Source organism: Scyliorhinus torazame, chromosome 3 (assembly GCF_047496885.1).
Source record: "Scyliorhinus torazame isolate Kashiwa2021f chromosome 3, sScyTor2.1, whole genome shotgun sequence".
Taxonomy (NCBI): Eukaryota; Metazoa; Chordata; class Chondrichthyes; order Carcharhiniformes; family Scyliorhinidae; genus Scyliorhinus; species Scyliorhinus torazame.
The window spans coordinates 167,098,754-167,121,400 of record NC_092709.1 but is presented as its reverse complement, the minus strand read 5'-3'; the positions used below and the strand labels follow the sequence as shown (position 1 = coordinate 167,121,400).

The 22,647-nt window shown below is 42.3% G+C and overlaps 1 protein-coding gene across 3 annotated transcripts in view; it reads left to right on the top strand.

Moving 5' to 3' along the window:
* anapc4 (anaphase promoting complex subunit 4) overlaps positions 1–22,647 on the top strand; it is a 115,623-nt gene that overhangs the window by 59,889 nt on the left and 33,087 nt on the right. For all 3 annotated transcript variants that reach the window (XM_072496516.1, XM_072496517.1, XM_072496518.1), the window contains 11 exons: positions 2,299–2,399; positions 3,814–3,865; positions 9,205–9,260; positions 11,273–11,319; positions 13,193–13,249; positions 15,445–15,501; positions 17,344–17,437; positions 21,524–21,621; positions 21,712–21,773; positions 22,004–22,039; positions 22,164–22,265. In XM_072496516.1, coding sequence (XP_072352617.1) covers positions 2,299–2,399; positions 3,814–3,865; positions 9,205–9,260; positions 11,273–11,319; positions 13,193–13,249; positions 15,445–15,501; positions 17,344–17,437; positions 21,524–21,621; positions 21,712–21,773; positions 22,004–22,039; positions 22,164–22,265 — 762 coding nt within the window. The remainder of the gene's footprint in view (positions 1–2,298; positions 2,400–3,813; positions 3,866–9,204; positions 9,261–11,272; positions 11,320–13,192; positions 13,250–15,444; positions 15,502–17,343; positions 17,438–21,523; positions 21,622–21,711; positions 21,774–22,003; positions 22,040–22,163; positions 22,266–22,647) is intronic.

Below are 22,647 nucleotides of genomic sequence, written 5' to 3'. Positions count from 1 at the left end.
TGAGGCGAGGATAAGTTTCTTCACTCGTGGTTAGGATTGGGAATCTTTGGAATTCTCTCCCCGAGAGGTTGTGGATGTTCCATCATTGAGTATATTTAATTCTTAAGACAAATTTTGGTCTCTTGGCGAATCAAGGGATAAAGGGAACTGGCAGGAAAGTAGAGTTGAGGCAGAAGATCAGCCAAGATTGCATTGAATGGTGGACCAGGCTCAATGGGCAATCATTGAATCCCTATAGTGCAGAAGGAGGCCAGTCAACCCGAAGGATCTCCCACTCCCGGCCCTGGGGGAATTTATGTCCCATGGAACCCTTGCTTAAGGGTGTAGTTCTGTCCCCTTATCTGGGGAGATCATATTCAGGTGAGGCCACGAAGACTCTGATGTTGCCGACCCTGTGGCCTCCAGTCGGGTTACAACGAAACCAAAACAAAGGTTGGAGTCAGCTTGCCGTGAGGGAGGTGTGTTGCAAATGTAACCTTTGCGATCTGGCTACATTTTAATTTTAATTAAATTGGAACAGGTTGGTTTACGTCCCCACTGCATAATAAAGTGATTTGATTCCTAATCAGTCTTGTGATTTTGCACATAGTCAAGTTGCTGAGCTTTATACATTACCATAGAGAGGTCACCTTGACCCAACTCCCTGAGCAAAAAGTCGTGAAATTTTGCAACTCTGTGAGATTCTGGGTGAGGCTGATTTCTGTTGAGAAATCCAGCCGTTCTCGGCAATGGGATCTTCCGGTCCCGCTGACGGCACACCCCGTGGGTTTCATGGTGGTGAGGGGTGTATTCAACTGGAAACCCCGTTGACAACCAGAAGATCCCGCCGCCAACCAGCTGCCTCTGCTGTCGCCAAACATATGGCAGGTTGTGTGGTAAATCCCACCTCATAAGTGATAACGGGAATTGGCATGTTTGCAACTAGCACAGACTAGATAGGTAGCTAATTTTATTCCCTAAAGGACATCAGTGAGCCAGCTGTGTTTTGATGGCAATTTTGTAGCTTTCATGATCATGCGTTCTGGCACTAGTTTGTGAGATACAAGATTTATGTCACAATAATGTCACAATTTTTTTTGGTCGGATTTAATGGACTCATCGTAGGTCATACACTGCCATACCTTTTCCACCAGTATGGAAACAAAATCAATCTTAGTCCTAAATGACATCATTAAGTCAAATTTACAGAAGGCATTTTATTTACTCATTCACAGGATGTGAGCATCCTCTCCATTTCAGACTGCATTTAAGAGTCAACCACATTGCTGTAGATCTGCAGTCACGTGGGATTTTACAATAATCGACAATGTTTTCATTCCAGATTTTTATTGAATTCATATTTCGCAATCTGCCATGGTGGGGTTTGAACTCAGGTGCCCAGATCTTGCCCTGGATCTCTGGATTATTAGTCCAGTGACAATACCACTACACCACCACCTCCCCTATCTGCACTAGTAGCTTTGTATGGTAGATGATCTGGTTGCCCACTTATTATAAAGCAGAGAGTAAGGTGATTGGAATATAGCAGAATTTTGTTACTCTAGATTGCCACCCATTTAACATCCATTTCTGTTTTCTCGTGAGATTTTAATTGGTGGACGCAGATTTCATCAGTTTGCAGTTAATTTTATTTCAATTGGGCACCAATAATGGCACGTGCCTTCTATTCTTTATTAGTGGCACAAGTAGGCTTGACACTGCAATGAAGTTACCGTGAAAATCCCCTAGTTGCCACACTACAGCGCCTTTTCAGGTACACTGAGGGCGAATTCACTTCAGCATATCTTTCGGGACTTGTGGAAGGAAACCGGAGCACCTGGAGGAAACCCACGCAGACACGGGGAGAATGTGCAGACTCCACACAGACAGTGACCCAGTGGGGAATCGAACCTGGGTCCCTGGTGCTGTGAAGCAGTCCTAACCACTGCCACCGTGCCGTCCTCTGAGTGCATCTTTTGCTGTTGAAGCACTTGGGGATATCTACAGTTGTGGAAGTGTTACACAAATGCAGTTTCCTTCTTTCAGGGAGGTTCGTGTGGGCGTCTAGAGTTTGAAGTCCCATGTTGTGGTAGAAATATGAAGAAGTAGGTGTGACTGCTACAAAATGGTGATGTTCAATCAATATGTGTGATATACAATGGATGGAACAGGCTTTTAAATTGCAACAATTTACTTTTTCAAGTTAAATAAGTTTTAGACGGTAATACTTTCAGGATGAAGAATTTAAGTTAGTTGGCACAATATTTTATCTTGCAAAGTGATTTTCTTGTGTTGTCTTTCTGTCTTGCTATCAAACAGTGGCTCGGAGGCACTCCTGTACCATTTAAATGAGCTAAAGGGAATGGCTATGTGGAAACAGAAATACCAACCTTTAGGTTTAGATGTGCCAGCCATAGAAGGTACATTCAAAATGATTTTAAGCTTTGAAATGCTGAATACCATTTACATTTTACAAAGTATCTGACCATTATACCAAAACAATATTAATAAAATATTGGTGAGAATTAAAGAATTGCTTGACTTGAATATTGCTGAAAGAGAGCCATGTTACCCAAGCTTTTCATCTTGCACTTATCCAGACAAACACAAGATCGTCAAATTTAAAGCGATCACAATTTATACTGCAGGAAAAAATCATGCTAATTGGTTGGCAAGTTGACCCTGATTGACTGAGGCATTACCACGGAGAAAGCAACAGGGGCTATAGGCTCTGCAAGCTCCTGGATAATTTGAAAAAGAGACAAGGCTTGAATATATTGCGTATGTTTTCAGAGAATAGCCCCCTATGTATGTCGACATACATTCCCCAGGGCCCCATTTTCTGCAAGCAAAAGTAATATGTTCAATCTTCGTCCCTTTTTTTAAATTACCCAGGAGCTTGCAAAGTCTATAGCCCCCATTGCTTTCCCCATGGTGATGCCTCAGGTAATCAGTCAACTTGCCAACCAATCAGCACGATCGGGGCCTATAGCCCCCGTTGCTTTCTCCATGGCAAAGCCTTGGCCAACTAAAGTCAACTTGTCATCCAATAAGCACCATTTTCTTCTCTCGTACAAATTCTTGTGTTTGTTTGAAGTTTGGCATTCTTGCATTTGTCCTGATGAGTGCAAGATGGAAAACATTTGACATCGTGTCTCACTTTTCAGCAAAATTTCTGAAGTCTTTATTCATAGCATTGTTTTCATAATATGGTTAACTCTTATCCAATTCTACTCTAAAACAATTCATAGAATCATAGAATTTAGAGTGTAGAATTCTGTTGTTAAAGTATATATTCTTTATATTTTGAACATTGTGTGGATTGGACTAATTAATTTAATTTCAGTTTAAAACACGTACTTCATGTACTCTATTCTGGACTTTTATGAATTATAATAATGGGCTGTCATTTAATTTATTATTCTCCTGACTGGCTGACTTTATTGCAGATATTGTTGATTCATTATTGGCTTGAATTTAGGTATTTATTATATGCCAGTAAAACACTAACCAAACTTTGCCTTATGAGACACAGAGACTGCTTGCTCACAGGACTTTGCCAGTGCTTCTCTCTTTATCCATTTTATTATCACATGTTGCACTCATCGGAGCTAAAACAACCTAGGATCACTTACTGTCCATTACAATCTCTTTTACACTCCCTCAGCACTTAATGCTAAGAAAAGGAAACTTGCAGTTTAGGAATCAAGGTCGTAACTCCATGTCTTGCTGTTTTTTGGTATGGCAGAGTAGAACACCACCAGATTAGCCCATGATTAACTTTGTGTTTTTTTCAGTATTTAACTTATGTAAATTATTTGTTTTCTTTCAAAGATGCTATAAATGCTGTGGGAACATTTATATTGAAAGCAAATGAATTGTTACAGTAAGTACAAATGGAGGCAAGGAGTTGGGTAAGATGTGATTTTTTTTGTGCGCAGAAATTGTTTCACCAGTGACCATTGAAAAGTACAATCGAGCAAGAATTGCAAATGAGTGAGGAAATGTATGAAAACTGGGAATACCTGTAGTTGAAAGCCACAGTTCAGGCTGCAACAAATTGAGTGGATGGCATAATTAATGAGGACAATGCTGTAGGTAGAAGTACATTTAATTCAGTTCTCTTCACAAATGTAGCTTATGTTTTAAAAGAGCTTCTGCTTATTAAAAATAAAATCTGCATAGCACCCCTCAGAAATTCCAACATTTCAAATTGAGTGAAGACATTGATTCCTTCTCTGTCAATAAATAAGACAGTTTGAAATAATGTAGTTCTCTATTTTTTGTAATACTTCTATCTTTTATGAGTAATATTTCAATATTAAACACTGGGTCTTGATTTTGCAGTCAGCAGAGAGCAAATAGCACCAGCCATTCATTACACTTACACTTGCCCATGGAATTAGTATTTTTGACTGAAACTTGCAGTGATTAGAAATCCATTTTGGTGCTACATTCTCTACAAGGGATCTTGGACACATGTGAGCAAAGCAAGCCAGTCTGTATACCCAGAACCAATCTGATTGAAAAGTCCTTATATTAGGCATGCAGATTCTGAACAAGGAAGTGCAAGTTAGAATAGTTAATTCAATCCAAATCATGGGCACATCCAGGCCATACATGGTCGCCTGCTGTTTTACTCTAGCAAAGAACTGGTGAGGGTCCTATGTGGGTAGGAACGGTGTAATCTTATCGCACGCGTCCCGTAATTGGGTTACGGTTAACGGGGTCGTGTACAGGAGCCTGGGTCTCCTTCTGTTGTGGCCCTGCGCTGTGTGGTTACAGGGTTCATAGGATTTTGTTCTGCCTGTGCAGTCTTCTCCTTCTCAAATTCGCTCACATCTCCTTCACTATTCTTGTCTCCTCAGTCTCTCTACGGAGCGTCCTAACGACCTCCTCTGTGCCTCGCAATTGTGCCAAGCATGACACGATTGCCATCGGCTTGCGAGCTTTCCCTAAGCTCTTCTGGTCGCTGCGACCTCGAATTCCTGCGAGTTCATAAGGCATTCCATTGCCTTCATTGCCATTTTCTCTATCTCTGGGTTCTCTACTGAATTTGGAACAGGGGGTGATAAAGTGGTGATGTAAACACGGGTACGGCTTAAGCTAATTTCCGGCCGACAGAACTCCCCACAGTTTTACGCAACAAAATCTCTCCGGTTTACCTTATATCCCTGTTAGTCCGCATGCATTAACACACTTCCGAATCTTGGAGGTTTGATCAGTATCGTTCTTACACTTGTGGTTTTTCTGTTTCCAATTGGATTCCAATTCATTTTTGGGTTCTCTCGGCGTGACTATGCCACTTCTAGGTTGAGTCCCACCAGAGTCGCCAGTAAATGTTGCTCTCTTTGGGTGGCTCTGAATATGGCGGTCAATATGGTCGCCTTCCTTAATCCTAATTATGTTCGCTCTAGAGTCGCCAGGTATCTTTCGACACCGCCACAAGGTTCAAACCCGAATACTGATCAAAAGAGCCAATACACCAGTTAGTTAGTTCAAAGTCAATACTATTTATTTACAAACCTAATATCTACTCATGCACAAAATACTACAGACTAAACTATCACTATACTTAGCTTCGGGCGCCCACTCAGTCAGAGGAACAATGGCCGTTGTTTGGTTCTGAGGCTGCTGGGGTCTGTTGCTCGTTTTAGCCTTAGTTTAATTGCTCTTGAGTCGCCAGGTATCTTTCTGATACCGCCACGCGGTTCAAGTCCGAGTAATGATTAATAATCCAACACACCGCTTAGTAAGAGTTAAATCAACGCTCATTTATTATATGCAGCAATTAATACTTATACATTAATTCTACTTCTAAGCTACTTCCTACAACTAACAGGTCAATACTTAACTTTGGAAATGGCCCACCAGGTCAGGGAAGCGAATGGCCTTTCGTATGGGTTCTGAGCCTGCGGGATTCAAAGCTGGTACAGGTCGATACTCAGGAGTGTCTATCTTGTAGCAATCGTTTGAGTAAGACTTGTGATTCTAGCGGCTGTTGTAGAAGGTCAGCAGAAGGGTGCGGAGAGGAGAAGAAGGGTCGATTTGCACTTGGCCCCTATTCTTATAGTCCCCAGGGGCTTCCCGCCTCTCGGGGCGGACCTTGTACCTAGTTCCAAGTGATTGGACTTGGTCCCAATCACTTGGTTCGATATTCTCCAATGCTGGAGCGATTCCTTGATCGAGGGGTGGTCGTTTACCTCTCTTTGTGTCAGCTCCTGCTGGCGCCGAAAGGTCTGGGTTGGCTTTGTGTGTCTATTTTGTATCAATTGTTCCCGGGGATTGCTGATTAATATGCAGATGGCTCAGGTGTTGTTATGTTGATGGCAGCAGGTATCGATTCGGTCTGGCTTCCCCAGAGGCGAATACACTGTTTTACCTACAGCTGTCTGTTTGAGTCCTGTTGGCTGATTTTCCCATCAGCCTCTTCCGTTCGCCATTTTAAATCGGGGTTTGGCCATTCTAATCAGGAGTCAGCCATTTTACATGGCTACAGGTCGAAGTGGTAGAGGGGAAACAGCTAGGGTCGTCCGTCTGGTAGCGAGCGTTGACCTTGGACTTACTTGCTTCTGGTGCAGCTGGTGGACGGGTCTCTCTGCTGTGAGAGCCAAGTCCAAGAGAGTGATTCTCTCTTGGGGCCTTCTTCTTATACTTGAAGGGGCTTCGTGCGCTTTTGGGAGGGCCTTGAACTTGGCCCCAACCAATTGGGCCGTATCTTGATCACTCGTATTGATCTTGACCAAAAAAGGGGTGGGTGCCCTGATGGCTGGGCGTGGCCGTTGGCCTGCTTTGTTATCTGCTTTCAGTTTAGGGAACTGGCGCCGCGAGATCTGGGGCCAGATCGGTTACTTAAGTATCTTCCTCTGTTCCCGGAGATGGGCCATCCATATGCTAATGTGCCTACAGTTTTGGTCTTGGCTGGGAGCTGCGGCTCCAATAAGCAGACAGGCTCTGTGCCTGCTTGCTTTCCTAACATTGTCCATTTTTCCCTGCAACCTTTGCAAATGTCCATTTTGTATTCTGGAAGTGGCCATCCCAGATGGCTACAGCACGGTAGCACAGTGGTTCGCACTGTTGCTTTACAGCATCAGGGTTCAATTCCCACTTGGGTCACTGTCTGTACAGAGTCTCCGTGTTCTCTCTGTGTCTGCGTGGGTTTCCTCCGGGTGCTCCGGTTTCCACCCACAAGTCCCGAACGATGTGCTGTTAGGTGAATTGGTCATTCTGAATTCTCCCTCCGTATAGCCGAACAGGCACTGGAGTCTGGCGACTAGGGAATTTTTGCAGTAACTTTGTTGCGGTGTTAATGTAAGCTTGCTTGTGAGAATAAAGATTATTATTATTATTGAAAGCAAACTCAAGAGAGGGAAAGAAAGGTGAGATTCAGAGAGTGTTAAAAAACAAAGGCAAAGTCAAAAACAATTATTAGCTTTTTAAAATCACCAACGTTCATTAAAACCTGAAGAAACGAGACTCCACTTGAAAAAGTTCATTTTTTGTGCTAGAAAAACAGTCGTTAAGACTTACCACATTGTTACACAATTGCTTACCCTGGGATGGGCAAGCCCCAACCTTTTCTGGCAAGTTTAGTTGGTCTGTATTACGTAAGTAACATGACCTTTTTTGTCCTTTAGTGACTCAATGCTGGTTCTCTTGCCACAATATCATTATAGCAAAGTTTGTGTAGGAGTAGGGGAAAACTTTCTTGATTTTGCAGTTAACTGCACATTTGTGGTCTCTGGAAGTTGCTGTCCAGTTTAATGCTGGTAGTCTCACTTGACTTTACTGCTAAATCTGAATAGCTAGCATTTAAGGACATATGCTTAAAAATCCAAATGAGGTGATGTTTAAAACTTAATGAACTTTAAAAGAAAATGTTGCAACAGTTGGTCTGCTTTATTTTCCACTGTGCAGAGGTAGAGGGAAAATAGGCTTTCAAGGAAAGTGATGATGCAGCTTCATTCATATCAAATATGCTGGGGAGGCAATGGCATTGTGGTATTGTTATAGAATCATAGAATTTACAGTGCAGAAGGAGGCCATTCGGCCCGTCGTGTCTGCACCGGCCCTCGGAAAGAGCACCCTACCTAAGCCCACACCTCCACCCCACCCCCGTAACCCAGCAACCCCACCCACTGGACTAGTAATCCAGAGACCCAGAGTAATGCTCAGGGGACCCATGTTTGAATCCCACTGTGGCAGATGTTGAAATTTGAATTCAATAAAAAGTCATTAAATGTTTAATGATGACCATGAAACCATTCTCTAATGCCCTTAAGGGAAGGAAATCTGCCATCCTGGTCTGGCCTACATGCAAATCCAGATCCAGACAATGTGGTTAAATTCCCTCTGAAGTGGCCTAGTTAGCCACTCAAGGCAATTAGGGATAGGCAATAAATGCTGGCCCATTCAACGATGCCCACATCCCATGAACGAATAAAAAAATCATACCTTGCAGATGAGATGCAGAAGGAGAAAAGATATCAGCATGCTTAGAAATGAAGGAAATTATTTTTTTAGTGTGTACTTCAATACCTGGGGTCTATCTTATAGACTGTTTAGAACAGTGCTCAGAAATGCTGAAAGCAGTGTTAGCAAAAGTCAAATGTGTGCATACATTTTGGGGACCTTTTCTGTCTTCCGACTAGTGAATGTTCCAATTTTGAAGTGGGGTGACTTTTGTAGCAGAAGGATTTGTACTACTGTTTTCCATGGAAAGAGGAAGCTTGAATCTTAGTCCATTTCCCTCCGTGTGCATTTAATGAAAGAAAATGTACATAGGAGGTGCCTTGGTAAGCTTGGAAGCTCCATATCATCCAGACTAATGTGAATTGTTATCTCTGAAGTAGATTGAAATCTCTCTACTCCCTTCCCCACCCCCAACAATAATATTTCACTAAATTGACTCATCGTCAAGGTTAAATAGTTTTTAAAATAATTCCAAGTGTACTTATGGTACATGCTTGTAGAATCGCTATTGAATCTCATTTTATGCAATTCATCCCGTTGCCTCCCCTCATTATATTTAATTGTCCATCTTTTATGACACGGAAGTGTGGAAAATTTGTTGCTCTCTCCTCTGAACTTGAACCGTTATTATTACTATCCCTATTAAGTGGTGCTAAACCATTTCAGGAGCCAAGAGAATATTAATGTCATCTTGAATACAATTATTGCTAACGAATTTGAGTATTATATAAAGGTGGCCTGTTTTTTTTCCAGAGTTATAGACAGTAGTATGAAAAGCTTCAAGGCATTTTTCCGATGGCTTTATGCAGGTGAGTAAAATCTCATTTACTTCACATTCTATTTATTTAACATCTTGTTGTTTTATGTTATTATTTCAAATGTTGCTTCACTTGTACTTCCTTGACGTAAATCCAGCTGAGAGTATTGAATGAAAGATGAGCTGTTTAGCAGAAGAGTCTAATTAATCATTCAAAGTTAAGCATATCATGCACATTGTCAGGGTGAATTAAAAGGAACTGTATCAGACACAAATATACTTAATGTTACTTAATGTAGAGTTGGAAATATGTTCACTGTGCTACCCTTCATGATAGGAATTGTCAATCGAAGCAGAGCATGGTCAGCCATTGATAACAGATTTATTGTTAAAACCTATTTTGTGGAATTCTGTCCTGCCTAGTTAAATATATACTAAGCTATCAGTTATCGCAAGAAAAAACTTGATTCAGGGTCATCACTGACTAAAACTTAATGAATGTTATTTATTTAGGCTTCCAGAGGGCATTAAGGTTCAATGCAAGCGACTAAAATTTTCAAATCTTCTCTCCGCCTCCCATCCATTGACTCTGTCTACACCTCCCGCTGCCTTGGGAAAGCGGGCAGCATAATCAAAGACCCCTCCCACCTGGGTATTCACTCTTCCAACCTCTCCCACTGGACAGGTGATACAAAAGTCTGAGAACACACACCAACAGTTTCAAAAACAGTTTCTTCCCCGCTGTTACCAGACTACTGAATGACCTTCTATGAACTGATCTGATCTTTTCAAACATCTCTTCTGAGTAGTACTGCACTCCTGTATGGTTTATCCGAAGCCTGTGTCTATGTATGTACATTGTGTATTTATGTATGCCCGATGTTTTTTTAATGTATGGAATGATTTGTCTGGACTGTATGCAGAACAGTACTTTTCACTGCACCTCGGTACAGGTGACTATAAAACAAATACACTCCAGAGGACTGGAGGGCACAGCTAATGTGGTGCCATTATTCAAGACGGGAACTAGAGACAAACCAAGAAATTACAGGCCAGAGAGTCTAATTTCAGTGGTAGGAAAACTACTGGAACAAATTCTGAAGGACAGATTTAATCTCCACTTTGAGAGACAATGATTAATCAAGGATAGTCAGCTTTGTTTTGTCAAAGGGAGATCATGTCTAACAAATTTGATTGAAGGTCTGATGAAGAAGGTAGGTGTCCATGGGATCCAGGGCAATTTGGCAAACTGGATCCAAACCCTGCTCAGTGGTAGGAAGCAGAGGGTGAAGGGTTGTTTTTGTGATAGGAAGCCTGTGTCAAGTGGTGTTCGCAGGAATCAGTGCTGGGTCCCTTGTTGTTTGTAGTGTACATTAATGATCTGTCCGTGAATGTAGGAGGCATGACAAGTAAGTTCGCAGATGACTCAGAAATTGGTGGTGTGGTAATAGCACGGAGGTAAGCCTTGGGCTACAGGATGATGAAGACAGGCTGGTTAGATGGGCAGAGGAATGGCAAATTAACTCAGCTCCTTGGTGTCATATTTTGTCAAGTGCTGTCTTTACGTCACTCTAACCTCACATCTGGAATTCAGCTTTTAGAAATGCTAGATACTTAGCAACTCAGGGCCACTTTCTGCAATACCCCATCAAATGTTGCATGAGAATGTAGATTGTACATTCATACAAAAGGTAATACAACTCAATATAATATTTTTACAATGCCACCTCTATAAAGTAATGTTTAAAAATACATACTAAACAGTTTCAGTGAAGGAAACAATTATTTTAAACCAAGAAATTTTCCATACTCAGTGAGTAGCTCTTGAACTTCAGGGTTTTACGGTAATAGCTGGCATTTAACTTCCGTCTGTCTCTCTTGACTTTTCATCCAGCTGGGGTTAATTGGCAACTTGATAAGCTGATGTTTGTTTCACATGGCAATATTTGCAATATTGTCTTTCATAATTGTGTGAGCTGATAAGTATGGGCTAAATATTTCATTGAATATACATAATATTGCTATAAATGCTCATGGTATAATCAGGCTCATTTTGTTTTTCAGCAATGTTGAGGATGTCTGATGACCATGTTTTGCCAGAGTTAAACAAGGTAAATTGCAGAACTTCATTAAAAGTTTGAGTTATATTGTTATTTTTAATATTAGCAAGAACTAAAACATCTTGCATTTATATAGCATACTTTAAATAGAAGAATCTTTCTAAGTGCTCCACATAGGGGTAGGTGGAGAAATTAAATGGGCACGTAAATTGAAAGAGGTACTCAGAAGAGTGCCCCAAAAAATAGGTTTTTAAGGAGGAATAAGAGGTGGAGAGACTTTCGGGACGGAAATTCAAAGCATGGGGCTTTGAAAGCTGAAGGTACAGCTGCCAATGATGGTTGAAGGCGAGGCAGGGTGCACAATTGGCCAGCGAGCCAGAAATAGAAAGTTCAGAGATGAAATTTTTTGTGGTGGAGCAGGTTACAGAGATAGAAGCACGGCTATGGTGGACTTCGAATATAAACGTGATGCTGCATTATGGTCTAGATGTAAGGAAGCCCTAAAATGGCAGGTCTCGGTACAGTTTGGGATATAAAAAAATTATTTTTCAGCTATTTGTGTTTTAAAATTAGGGAATACCTGGAATTTTAAAAAAATGTTACTTCAGCTTTTCCTCCACTTTAAGATTTGGTCCAGGGGCTGGTTTAGCACAGGGCTAAATCGCTGGCTTTGAAAGCAGACCAGGGCAGGCCAGCAGCACGGTTCAATTCCCTTACCAGCCTCCCCGCACAGGCGCCGGAATGTGGCGACTAGGGGCTTTTCACAGTAACTTCATTTGAAGCCTACTTTGACGAGCGATTTTCATTCCATTTTTTTCATTTCATTTAAATTTCAGTTATATCACATTTTCTATTATTTACCCTTTTGATAAAATAGTTACAAATAAAATTCTTTCTCATTTACAATCAGTGGTATGGACGCATCATTCCAGAAATGGGCTAAATGTCCAAATGTAAAACACTGGCTATTATTGGCCAACAGCCAACGTAATAAAAAGAAAAAACTGGAAATCTGAAACAAAAGCAAAATGCTAGAAGTAGACAATCGGTCAGTCTACCTAAATGGAAAGGCAGGCTAACATATCAGGAGTGTAACCTTTCATCGGAAAGGAACTAAAATGTAATTTGATGTTTCCAAAGAAAGCACTGTCGTCTCCAACAGCTACTCAACTTTATTAAAATAGTATCAAGGGCGGCACGGTGGCGCAGTCACTGACCCCGGGTCACTGTCTGTGTGGAGTTTGCACATTCTCCTCGTGTCTACGTGGGCTTCACCCCCACAACCCAAAGATGTGCAGGGTAGGCGGATTGGCCATGCTAAATTGCCCCATAATTGGAAAAGAATAATTGGGTACTCTTTTTAAAAAAGGAAAATAAAATTATTTTAAATAGTAATTGGGTACTCTAAAATAAGAAAAAAAGTAATATCGAAGAACATGACTGTAAATTTACATTCAATTTCATGAAAGTTCACCAGCTGAGGCCATTGATCAGCAGTAGATATTATGAACAATCGGTATCTTTGTTTGTAGACATTACAATTTATAATTGGAATAAAATATAATTAGAACTGACATTCAACCTCCTTCATAGTTTCAGTTTTTTTTGTTAAGTAAGGGCAGTAAGGAATATGGAGCAAAGGCAAGAAAATAGAGTTGAGTTGCAGATTAGCCATGATCTAATTGAATGACAGAGTCGGTCCGATGGGATAAATGACATGTTCCTGTTCCAAATATTCCTATGGTCTTCCCCTTACAAATATACTTTTGTGAAACAATCTGTTTTGGAACCATGCCATTTTGAATAAGTTAACAATGTAAATCTGAGAACTGCCAAGATAGAACTATTGAGGCTTATTAAATCAAATGGAAACTCATGCTTAATATTTACACAGCCATTTACTTTAATTTTATTTTAAATACAGATGACACATAGAGATGTATCATTTGTTGCTGACTTCCTATCTGAGCACTTTAAAGAGGTAAGCTTTCAATTGTAATTATTTATTCATTTGTTTTTTAAATATAATTTTACAATTATTCATTGGAAAAAAGAAGGAAGCACCTAGGAATTTTGTTCCTTTTGGAAATTGATGGCTTACCAAACCCATGCTACAAACTCATATTATTCCATAATGAATTCTTGCAATTTAGTCGTGCAAGAGATTCTGGAACTTTATATACTTGGATATTTTATTGACTTTTTTGGCAGGTTACTTCAAAGAACATAAAGAGAAGCAGGAATAGGCCATAAGGCACCTTGAACCTGCACCACCGTTTAATGAGATCACAACTGATCCTCGACTTTACTTTCTTACCTGATCCCCATTTCTCTTGATTCCCTCAGCGTCCAAAAATGTATCAGTTTCTTGAACATATACAATGACTGAGCAATTCAGAGAATTGAGAGTTCCAAAGATTCACAACCCTCTGAAGAAATTTCTCCTTATTCCAATCTGAAATCACAGTCCGGTTATTCTGAGACTTTGCTGGCTGGACTAGACTCACCAGCAAGGGATACATCCTCTCAGCATCTTCCCAATCAATCCCTTTTAGAATCTTGTATATTTCAATGAGATCACCTCTATTCTTCTAAATTCCAAACAGTATATGCCCATTCTACTCAATCTCTCCTCATACAAAGCACTCTCTTTCCAAGAATGAATCAAGTGAACCTTTGTTGGCCCCCCTCTAAGGCAAGTGTGTCCTGCCTTGAGTAGAGAGACCAAAACTACACACATTATTTCTGCACACAGTATTCAGGTATGGGCTCACCAAAGTACTGTGCAAGTGCAGCAAGACATTCATACTTTTGTACAGCAACCTTCTTGCAATGAAAGCTAATTTACTTTCCTAATTGCTTGCTGTACCTGTACCATTACATCCTTATTAGCCATTGGTCACTTTTGCCAATGTCAGTCCTTGGAAAAAGATTCTTTGATGAGCAAGTTGAAACTATCTTGCAAGGCTTCTAAACTCCCATTAAAACTATTCCCAGTATGGTTTCTCAAAATATAGAGCATGTCCATTCAGCAAAAAAGTTCTCTTCATTATCTTTCGGGAAATCACTCATGCTTTCAGGCCAGAACAGCATTCAGATAATCCGTTTAGTTTTGTCTTTGCCTGACGGGGCAGAATCCAGCAGGATAACTTGGGTTTATTCTGGTGATATTCCATTGCCAACTTATTGAGGGTTTTTTCTCAGTATTATCTGTAAGATAGGCAACTGGAGTAGTTTGTGTGCACTCAACAGACATTATTGTCTTAATCTAACAGTTGAAGATAAGGAAGCATCAAAGCAGTGTGTCATTTTAAACTACCTGTAATATTTAGTTCCACTGCTGGTTTCTGTCCACCTCTGACTGTGCCTGTGTGAATCCTGAAGAAACAAAGTTCTGGTTTAATTCTGGATAGGTTAGGTTGCCTTTCATTTGGAAGATGTTTACCCTCTTAACCTAAAAGTGCAGGACTGTTTGGAGCTGTTATGTTTAGTTTGTGTAAGGGTAGCTTGGTGGCACAGTGGTTAGCACTGCTGCCTCACGGTGCCGAGGACCCGGGTTTGATCCTGTCCGTGTGGAGTTTACACATTCTCCCCATGTCTGCGTGGGTCTCACCCCCACAACTCAAAAAGATGTGCATGGTAGGTGGATTGGCGTGCTAAATTGCCCCTTAATTGGAAAAAAAATTGGATACTCTAAATTTGTTTAATTTTTTTAATGTTTAGTTTGTGTATTACATTGCTTGCACTGTTTCTTAACGCCTACGTCCAGAAAATTAAATGTTCAGTTTAGAATTAGACACTGCAAATGGAATAGAGAAAGATAACCTTACTAACAAGACGACATGAATTTCCAAAAAGTCATTGATTTATTTTCCCCCAATGAGTGAGAAAATTCTAATTCTTATTAGAGATTAAACAAGGAATGAAGAACTTAAATAATCACTGATTATCTAAATAACCTGTACTAAACCTTTTGATAAATAATGCTAGGGGTTTTCAGTGTACTTATGCTTATGTAATTGTATGTGCACCAAACCTAGGGGATGTAACTTTCTTATGTTGGATAACAATACAATTTAGAATATAATCTATACCACAATTATGTTTAGAGATTATTCAGGAAATATCACCCAATGTGTTGATTTTCAACCAAGTTTTGTCTCTTGTTTCACAAAGGCACCAGAGCTTTATGATCAAAAGGGACAATATTTTAATGTGGAGAGAGTTGGTCAGGTATGTCATTTTGTATCATTAAGCTTGGTCTGACTTAATATGTGATATTGATTTCCTAAATACTGACATGTTCTAAGTTACATGAATAGTGTGTCTCAAGTATCATCTTTCTATCTACAATTTGAGAATAATATGCTGAAATTAATAAATGTTACCTCAAGTTTACAAGACAATTGGAGGAAACAATTTTCCATAATTATTTTACAATGTATATGATAATTATAGTATAGTTGACCCCTGAAGAAATTTTAGAAAATGTATTGTAAGGATCCTACTGTTAATCCCTTTTAGAATCATAGAAGTTACAGTGCAGAAGGAGGCCATTTGGCCCATCGAGTCTGCACTGGCTCTTGGAAAGAGCACCCTACCCAAGCCCACACCACCACCCTATCCCCATAACCCAGTAACCCCACCCAACACCAAGGGCAATTTTGGACACTAAGGGCAATTTAGCATGACCAATCCACCTAACCTGCACATCTTTGGACCGGAGGAGGAAACCGGAGCACCCGGAGGAAACCCACTCACACACGGGGAGAATGTGCAGACTCCGCACAGTGACCCAAGCTGGGAATTGAACCTGGGACCCTGGAGCTGTGAAGCAATTGTGCTAACCACTATGCTACCGTGCTGCCTTTTAATTTCTGTTGTTTCAATTTTTGTACCTGGACAATTAATGGGACCTATGCTTTTAAGATGGGCTTCACCTTTATTTAAAAGAACGGCACTCTAGCAGGATGTGCTATTTGGTCTGATATTAGTGATGGTCTTGGCTGGCAGCCAATGAGCTGTTTACAATTGCCGGGCCTTAGCTGATATTTGATGCTGATTGGTGCTGGCTATTTTGGAATGTTTCTTCTTTTGTGGGAATGTGTTTTGCTCTTAATTTTGATTTTGGCAGAAGCTGGAGGGTCACAGCTTTGATTTCTCTCTCTCACCTGATGGATTCTTTCTGAAGGTCCAGAGTAAAGACCTTTCTCTCTGCACAGCCAGTTTGAGCTGCAAATAAAATCCAGTCCAGCACCAGCTGCAGCCAGGGTCAGTTGTTTAAAAACCTTTTTTAAATCTCATGTGGGGTACTCTGCTCTTATCTCAGGAAGGCTGTTGAACATTTTGGTGGAGTTGGGCACAAATAAGAATTACACAGGCCAGAGGCTATTCTTTTGGAGTGAAGGCCAAGGTTCATAAAAGCTGAAGTGATTTCCCCAGAGAGAAACCTGCAGCCTGGGAGTTCTGATTGAATATTACTGCCTGAAGATCCTTGTTATCAATCCAATCGCTGGTTTCAATCACTCTGTGTCCTGAAAGGACAGCCTACTGTTGCAATGACTCCAACATCCGCACTCATATTCCATTTAATATTTTAATTCCTATTACTTTTACCTCTCCCTCTGTGTATGTCTGTCTTGCATGTGTATTTGGGTAGAGGGTGTGACGGTAAAAGGGAGGAGTAATAGATTAGCTGGCCATTATTCCATTATAAGTATTGCATGTCTTAACTCTTTTTGTTATAAATAACTAGTTGTGTTTCACTCACAAATCTGGTGCCTGTAAGTCATTGAGCAGTTAAGGGCTAAAGAACTCAGAAATTTTAAACAAATTATTGATTAATTCACTTGTGTTGGGACTCCAGGGTCTGTGGGGCTGGAATCGACCGCGCACTAACCCAGGGTGTCGTAACAGTATATATTCTTGTAACAGTGTAATTGAAATGTGATGAGTTTTGATTGATCTTAAAAGAATAAATCTTTTTTGCATTTGCTTTATTTCATTCTTCTCCTGAAAGCCATACCTTTTCAGTATTGAATTGGAAGTTGGTTAATTCTGCAATTTGTTTTACAGTATTTAAAAGATGAAGACGATGACCTCGTAACTCCTCCAGAGACTGAAGGAAATCCTTGGTTTTCTTTCTTACAGAACAGTGTCCATCTTAAGGGTACAAATAGTACTTAACATTTTGAATTCAACATTGGTGGGAACAGGGGGTCTAGGGTAAAGGACTTAAAATCTAAATCAGACCGTTCTACGGGTTGATAGTTTTTCTAATAGTACTTTGAGTAGCCTCAATTAAATTCCTAATAATTTCCTAACTTGCACAGATTGACAATTCGACAAAGGTGAATTATATTTGGGAAATAATCTACTCCTGACAAAGGTACATTGTTGGGCAGAGTAGAGAGAGCTGTCCTCCTGACCTAACTGTGCTGCACTTCCTGCAGGATTTGCTGCTACTATTACTTGCCCAAAATTGTAAATGTTCCATTAGTCCTTCACCTTGACGAATACAAAATTAATTGTCCCGGATCTTCCAATCAGTGTCAGAGAGGGTGCCTCTGCCATTGACTGCAATTTAATCCAACCATTTACTATTTTAGCCTTTGCGTCTACCAGATGCTGGCTCCAGAAGGGAAAAACGAAAAGGGGGCAAATTGTTGAGTATCATTCCAGCACAAACACGCCCTTTTTTCTTGTCATGAACTGACAAGGTCCTTAAGGTCTGTCTTCGGTTTATTGACTTACATTGTTTAAAATTATCTGTCAACTGCCTACACTACACAACCTCCTCTCGCTGACAGTGCCTTCAATTTTTGACAGTCTTCACCACCCCTCCCTCACCCTAGACAGTCTTCATCCCTCCCTCACCCCCGATGTTCTTCATCCCTCCCTCACCCCCGACGGTCTTCACCCGTCCCTCATCCCCGACGGTCTTCACCCCCCCCTCACCTCCCAACAGTCTTCACCCTCCCTCGCCCCCGACGATCTTCACCCCTCCTTCACTCCCGATGGTCTTCACCCTTCCCTCACCCCCGCCGATCTTCACCCCGCCCTCATCCCCGACAGTCTTCACCTCTCCCTTACCCCGACGATCTTCACCCCTCTCTCACCACTAACGGTCTTCACCCCTCCCTCACTCCCAACAGTCTTCCCACTTCCCACCACTGCAGTCTTCACCCCCATGGTCTTCACCCCTCCCTCACCCCTTGCAGTCTTCACTCCTCCCTCACGCCGGACTATCTTCACCCCTCCCTCACCACCAGACTGTCTTCACCCATCCCTCATCACTGGACAGTTTTTACCCCTCCCTCAACCCCCCTCCCCCTTTGGCAGTCTTCACCCCTCCCTCACCTTCACCCCTCCCTCATCGTCTGACGGTCTTCACCCCTGACAGTCTTCATGCCTCCCTCACTCCCGACAGTCTTCACCTCCCTCCTTCACGCCCGACCGTCTTCACCCCCCACCCTCCCCACCCAACAACATTCATCCCCTTTGTTCATCACCAATAGTGTTCAACACCTCCCTCACTCCCGACAATGTTCAACCTCCCGCAGCACCCTCCTGTCAACCACAAAAATGCTCAACCCTGTTCCATACACCCTTGTCCAGCAATGCTGACTGTTCCAACCAAAGAGGAGCTAGGGAATCCGGAAGATGAGTTGGGAGAGGAAGGGCCGCACTCTGTTGTGGGGAAAGGGAGGTCAACACTGTCAGGTGGGGAGCATGGGAGTGGGGTGATGGTGGTGTTGAACAAAGCTGGGGTAGTAGGTGCATCGGAGGAGAGCGAACTTTGCTGGGTGTGGAGGGGCCATGTGGAGTGATCATTGCGGGGTGTGGAGGGGCCATGTGGAGTGAACATTGCTGGATGTGGAGGGGCCATGATGAGTGAACATTGCTGGGTGTGGAGGGGCCATGTGGAGTGAACATTGCGGGGTGTGGAGGGGCCATGATGAGTGAACATTGCTGGGTGTGGAGGGGCCATGTGGAGTGAACATTGCGGGGTGTGGAGGGGCCATGATGAGTGAACATTGCTGTGTGTGGAGGGGCCATGGGGACTGAACATTGCCGGGTGTGGGGGGGCCATGATGAGTGAACATTGCTGGGTGTGGAGGGGCCATGGGGACTGAACATTGCTGGGTGTGGGGGGGCCGTGGGGACTGAACATTGCCGGGTGTGGAGGGGCCATGGGGACTGAACATTGCCGGGTGTGGAGGGGCGATTGGGAATGAACATTGCCGGGTGTGGAGGGGCCATGTGGAGTGAACATTGCTGTGTGTGGAGGGGCCATGGGGACTGAACATTGCCGTGTGTGGAGGGGCCATGGGGACTGAATATTGCCGGGTGTGGAGGGGCCGTGGGGACTGAACATTGCCGTGTGTGGAGGGGCCATGGGGACTGAATATTGCCGTGTGTGGAGGGGCCATGGGGACTGAACATTGCCGTGTGTGGAGGGGCCATGGGGACTGAACATTGCCGTGTGTGGAGGGGCCATGGGGACTGAACATTGCCGTGTGTGGAGGGGCCATGGGGACTGAATATTGCCGTGTGTGGAGGGGCCATGGGGACTGAACATTGCCGTGTGTGGAGGGGCCGTGGGGACTGAATATTGCCGGGTGTGGAGGGGCCGTGGGGACTGAACATTGCCGTGTGTGGAGGGGCCATGGGGACTGAACATTGCTGGGTGTGGAGGGGCCGTGGGGACTGAACATTGCCGTGTGTGGAGGGGCCGTGGGGACTGAACATTGCCGTGTGTGGAGGGGCCGTGGGGACTGAATATTGCCGGGTGTGGAGGGGCCGTGGGGACTGAACATTGCCGTGTGTGGAGGGGCCATGGGGACTGAACATTGCTCGGTGTGGAGGGGCCGTGGGGACTGAACATTGCCGTGTGTGGAGGGGCCGTGGGGACTGAACATTGCGGGGTGTGGAGGGGCCATGAGGAATCAACAATGCTGGATGTGGAGGAGCCATAGGGAGTGAAAGTTGCCCGGGTGGGAATGTTGCCGGGATGTGAACATTGCCAAGACAGATGGGGGGTTCAACATTGCCCAGACGATGAGTTGAGTGGGGAGGGAGGTGAACATTGCAGGGGGTACTTTGACACTCCAGCTTGTGGTTAAGCTGGTTTTAACATGTTGGGGAAATATCTCAAGTAAATCTGTGCAAATACAAGGTTAAGCATAGTACAAACAGCCCATGTTTCCATGGTTCTGGCCAATCTTATCCCACTGTTGAAATCATAGAAAAATCCAGGCAGGGTAAAACCAGCAATCAGAACATTAAACTTCCTGCATAAATACTGCAGATCTGTACAACAAACATCAGTGATGTAAATTAAATCAGAGGCCTCTTCTCATATTGAAAGATTTGAGCCATTGGGCGTGATTTAATAGAAATGAAACAGAGTCCTGTTTCGAGGCTTGATAGGCTGGGAGTTTCCTTACAGCGCCGAGAGCGACCCTGCTATTAAACAGGACTCTACTTTTCTGGGCCTCGGCAAGGAACGCCCTGCCGAAGCCACACTGAGGCTCATTACCTGCACTGGCGAGCTGAGCTCTTTTTAAATGGCGCCCTGATCTCTGAACCCCCCCACCACCCTAAATTACCAATTAGGGGGTCCTCAAGCCCCCCTGTACCCCATTCATTAGGGCAGCGCACCCCCAGCAAGGGAAAACCTGGCAGTGCTGCCTTGGAACTCTGGCATTGCTAGAGTGGCATCCAGATGGCACTGCTAGGGTGCCAGGCTGATGGTGCCTGGTAGCACCGGTGGTGCCAGCATACCGCCTTGCCCAGAGTCTGACCACTCAGGGTCTCCAATCTCCAGGGAGACCCCCCTCCCCCAAGTGCCAGCACGCCTGGTCCACGTTTTTGGAAACCAGCGCTGAACGGTGCCCATTCAGGGTCTACGGGGTGAGACCATTAGATCCTGTACCTTTGCACCTTGGGTAACTTCGCCGCAGCTTAACCTCAACCTAACTGCTCACTTGAATATGAAAATCAACGGAACGAGGTTGATAGATCGAGCCCCTTTAGTTTGTATTAACTGGTATAAGTTTTCAACCTCTTTCTTTTCCTTTGATTCTATTCATGATTGCTTTGTATACAATTTTTCAATATCTAATATACTGAGTTTAACTTCCAAAAGAATAATTTTAATTATCTGCATAATGTAGGATTTTGCATCAAATCATTAGCTTATTTGTAGCACAATGTCAGGATCATTATTGTGATTTCTAACATTTCTTTGCAGAAAGTCCGTTGCTTTTTCCTTATTTTCCCAAGAAATCACTGCATTATGTTAAAAGGCTAGTGGAAATACAAATTGATAGTTGCCTACAAAAACCAGCTGTGAGTATTCTATCACTTTGTTACAGTGAAACCATAACAAAATCTGTTTCATTATTTTCTTTTAATTTTTTTTTTTGGTTTCTTCCATAGGAAGTGATTGGAAATTCTGTACGTCAAGTTGTCTACATGCCTTTATACAAGCTGCAGCCAGTGTAAAATTTCATTTTTATGTTTGCTACAAGAAAATTAGCAGATTTTTAACGGTGTAAAATAAAAATTATTTTGTTAAATATAATTATTTAAATTGAAAGAAAGCACTTATTGTAAATTAATTTTGACTTTCTGTATAACCAGCTGCTATTTTACTGGAGTAGTTTACAATTGTTGTTGAAATTAACAGTCGTATAGATTTGTGACTACATTTGCTTCTGTTTAATTTCAGTGAGGGTATCGTGCCCAGATTTTCACTACCATCATTGTAAGTTCAGAGATAGCTTTAATTGTTCACGTTTACAATCAGTCATTTATGGAATTGAGATAATTTTGGTTTCGCCCAATTTTCTGGCAGTTAAACTGAAAAGTGTTATATATTTTCTTAATAGTTGGAATGATAATTCTTCAAATCTACAGTATGTAGTCTTCACAATGCATAGCATTGAATCTTCTAGAATCTACATTATGAGAAGGCCCACTGACCTTTCAAGGTGAGACCGGGTGCAAAGTGGTGATATTTGCAACCCAAGATTTTGTATTACTTGTGGATTATTTTTCTCATTATGAAAATTGTATGCAAGTGTTATGTATTTTCAAACTAAAACATGAAACACCAGCCCATGATCAAATTCATAATTACCCTTAATTGATTTTCCACTTATGAGATTTGTAGATCACTTATTTATAAATCACATTCTACAGAACCTTATAGCATAATACATGTTCTTGAACTGCTAAGGATCAGGCGAGACATTCAATTGATTTTTGTACATGTACGTGTAAAACAAAACACCAGAAAATGCCTACCTTTAGCTCTTGAACATCCCATGATTCTTCAAAAACATAAGTTATCAATGTGCCACTCATTGTGTA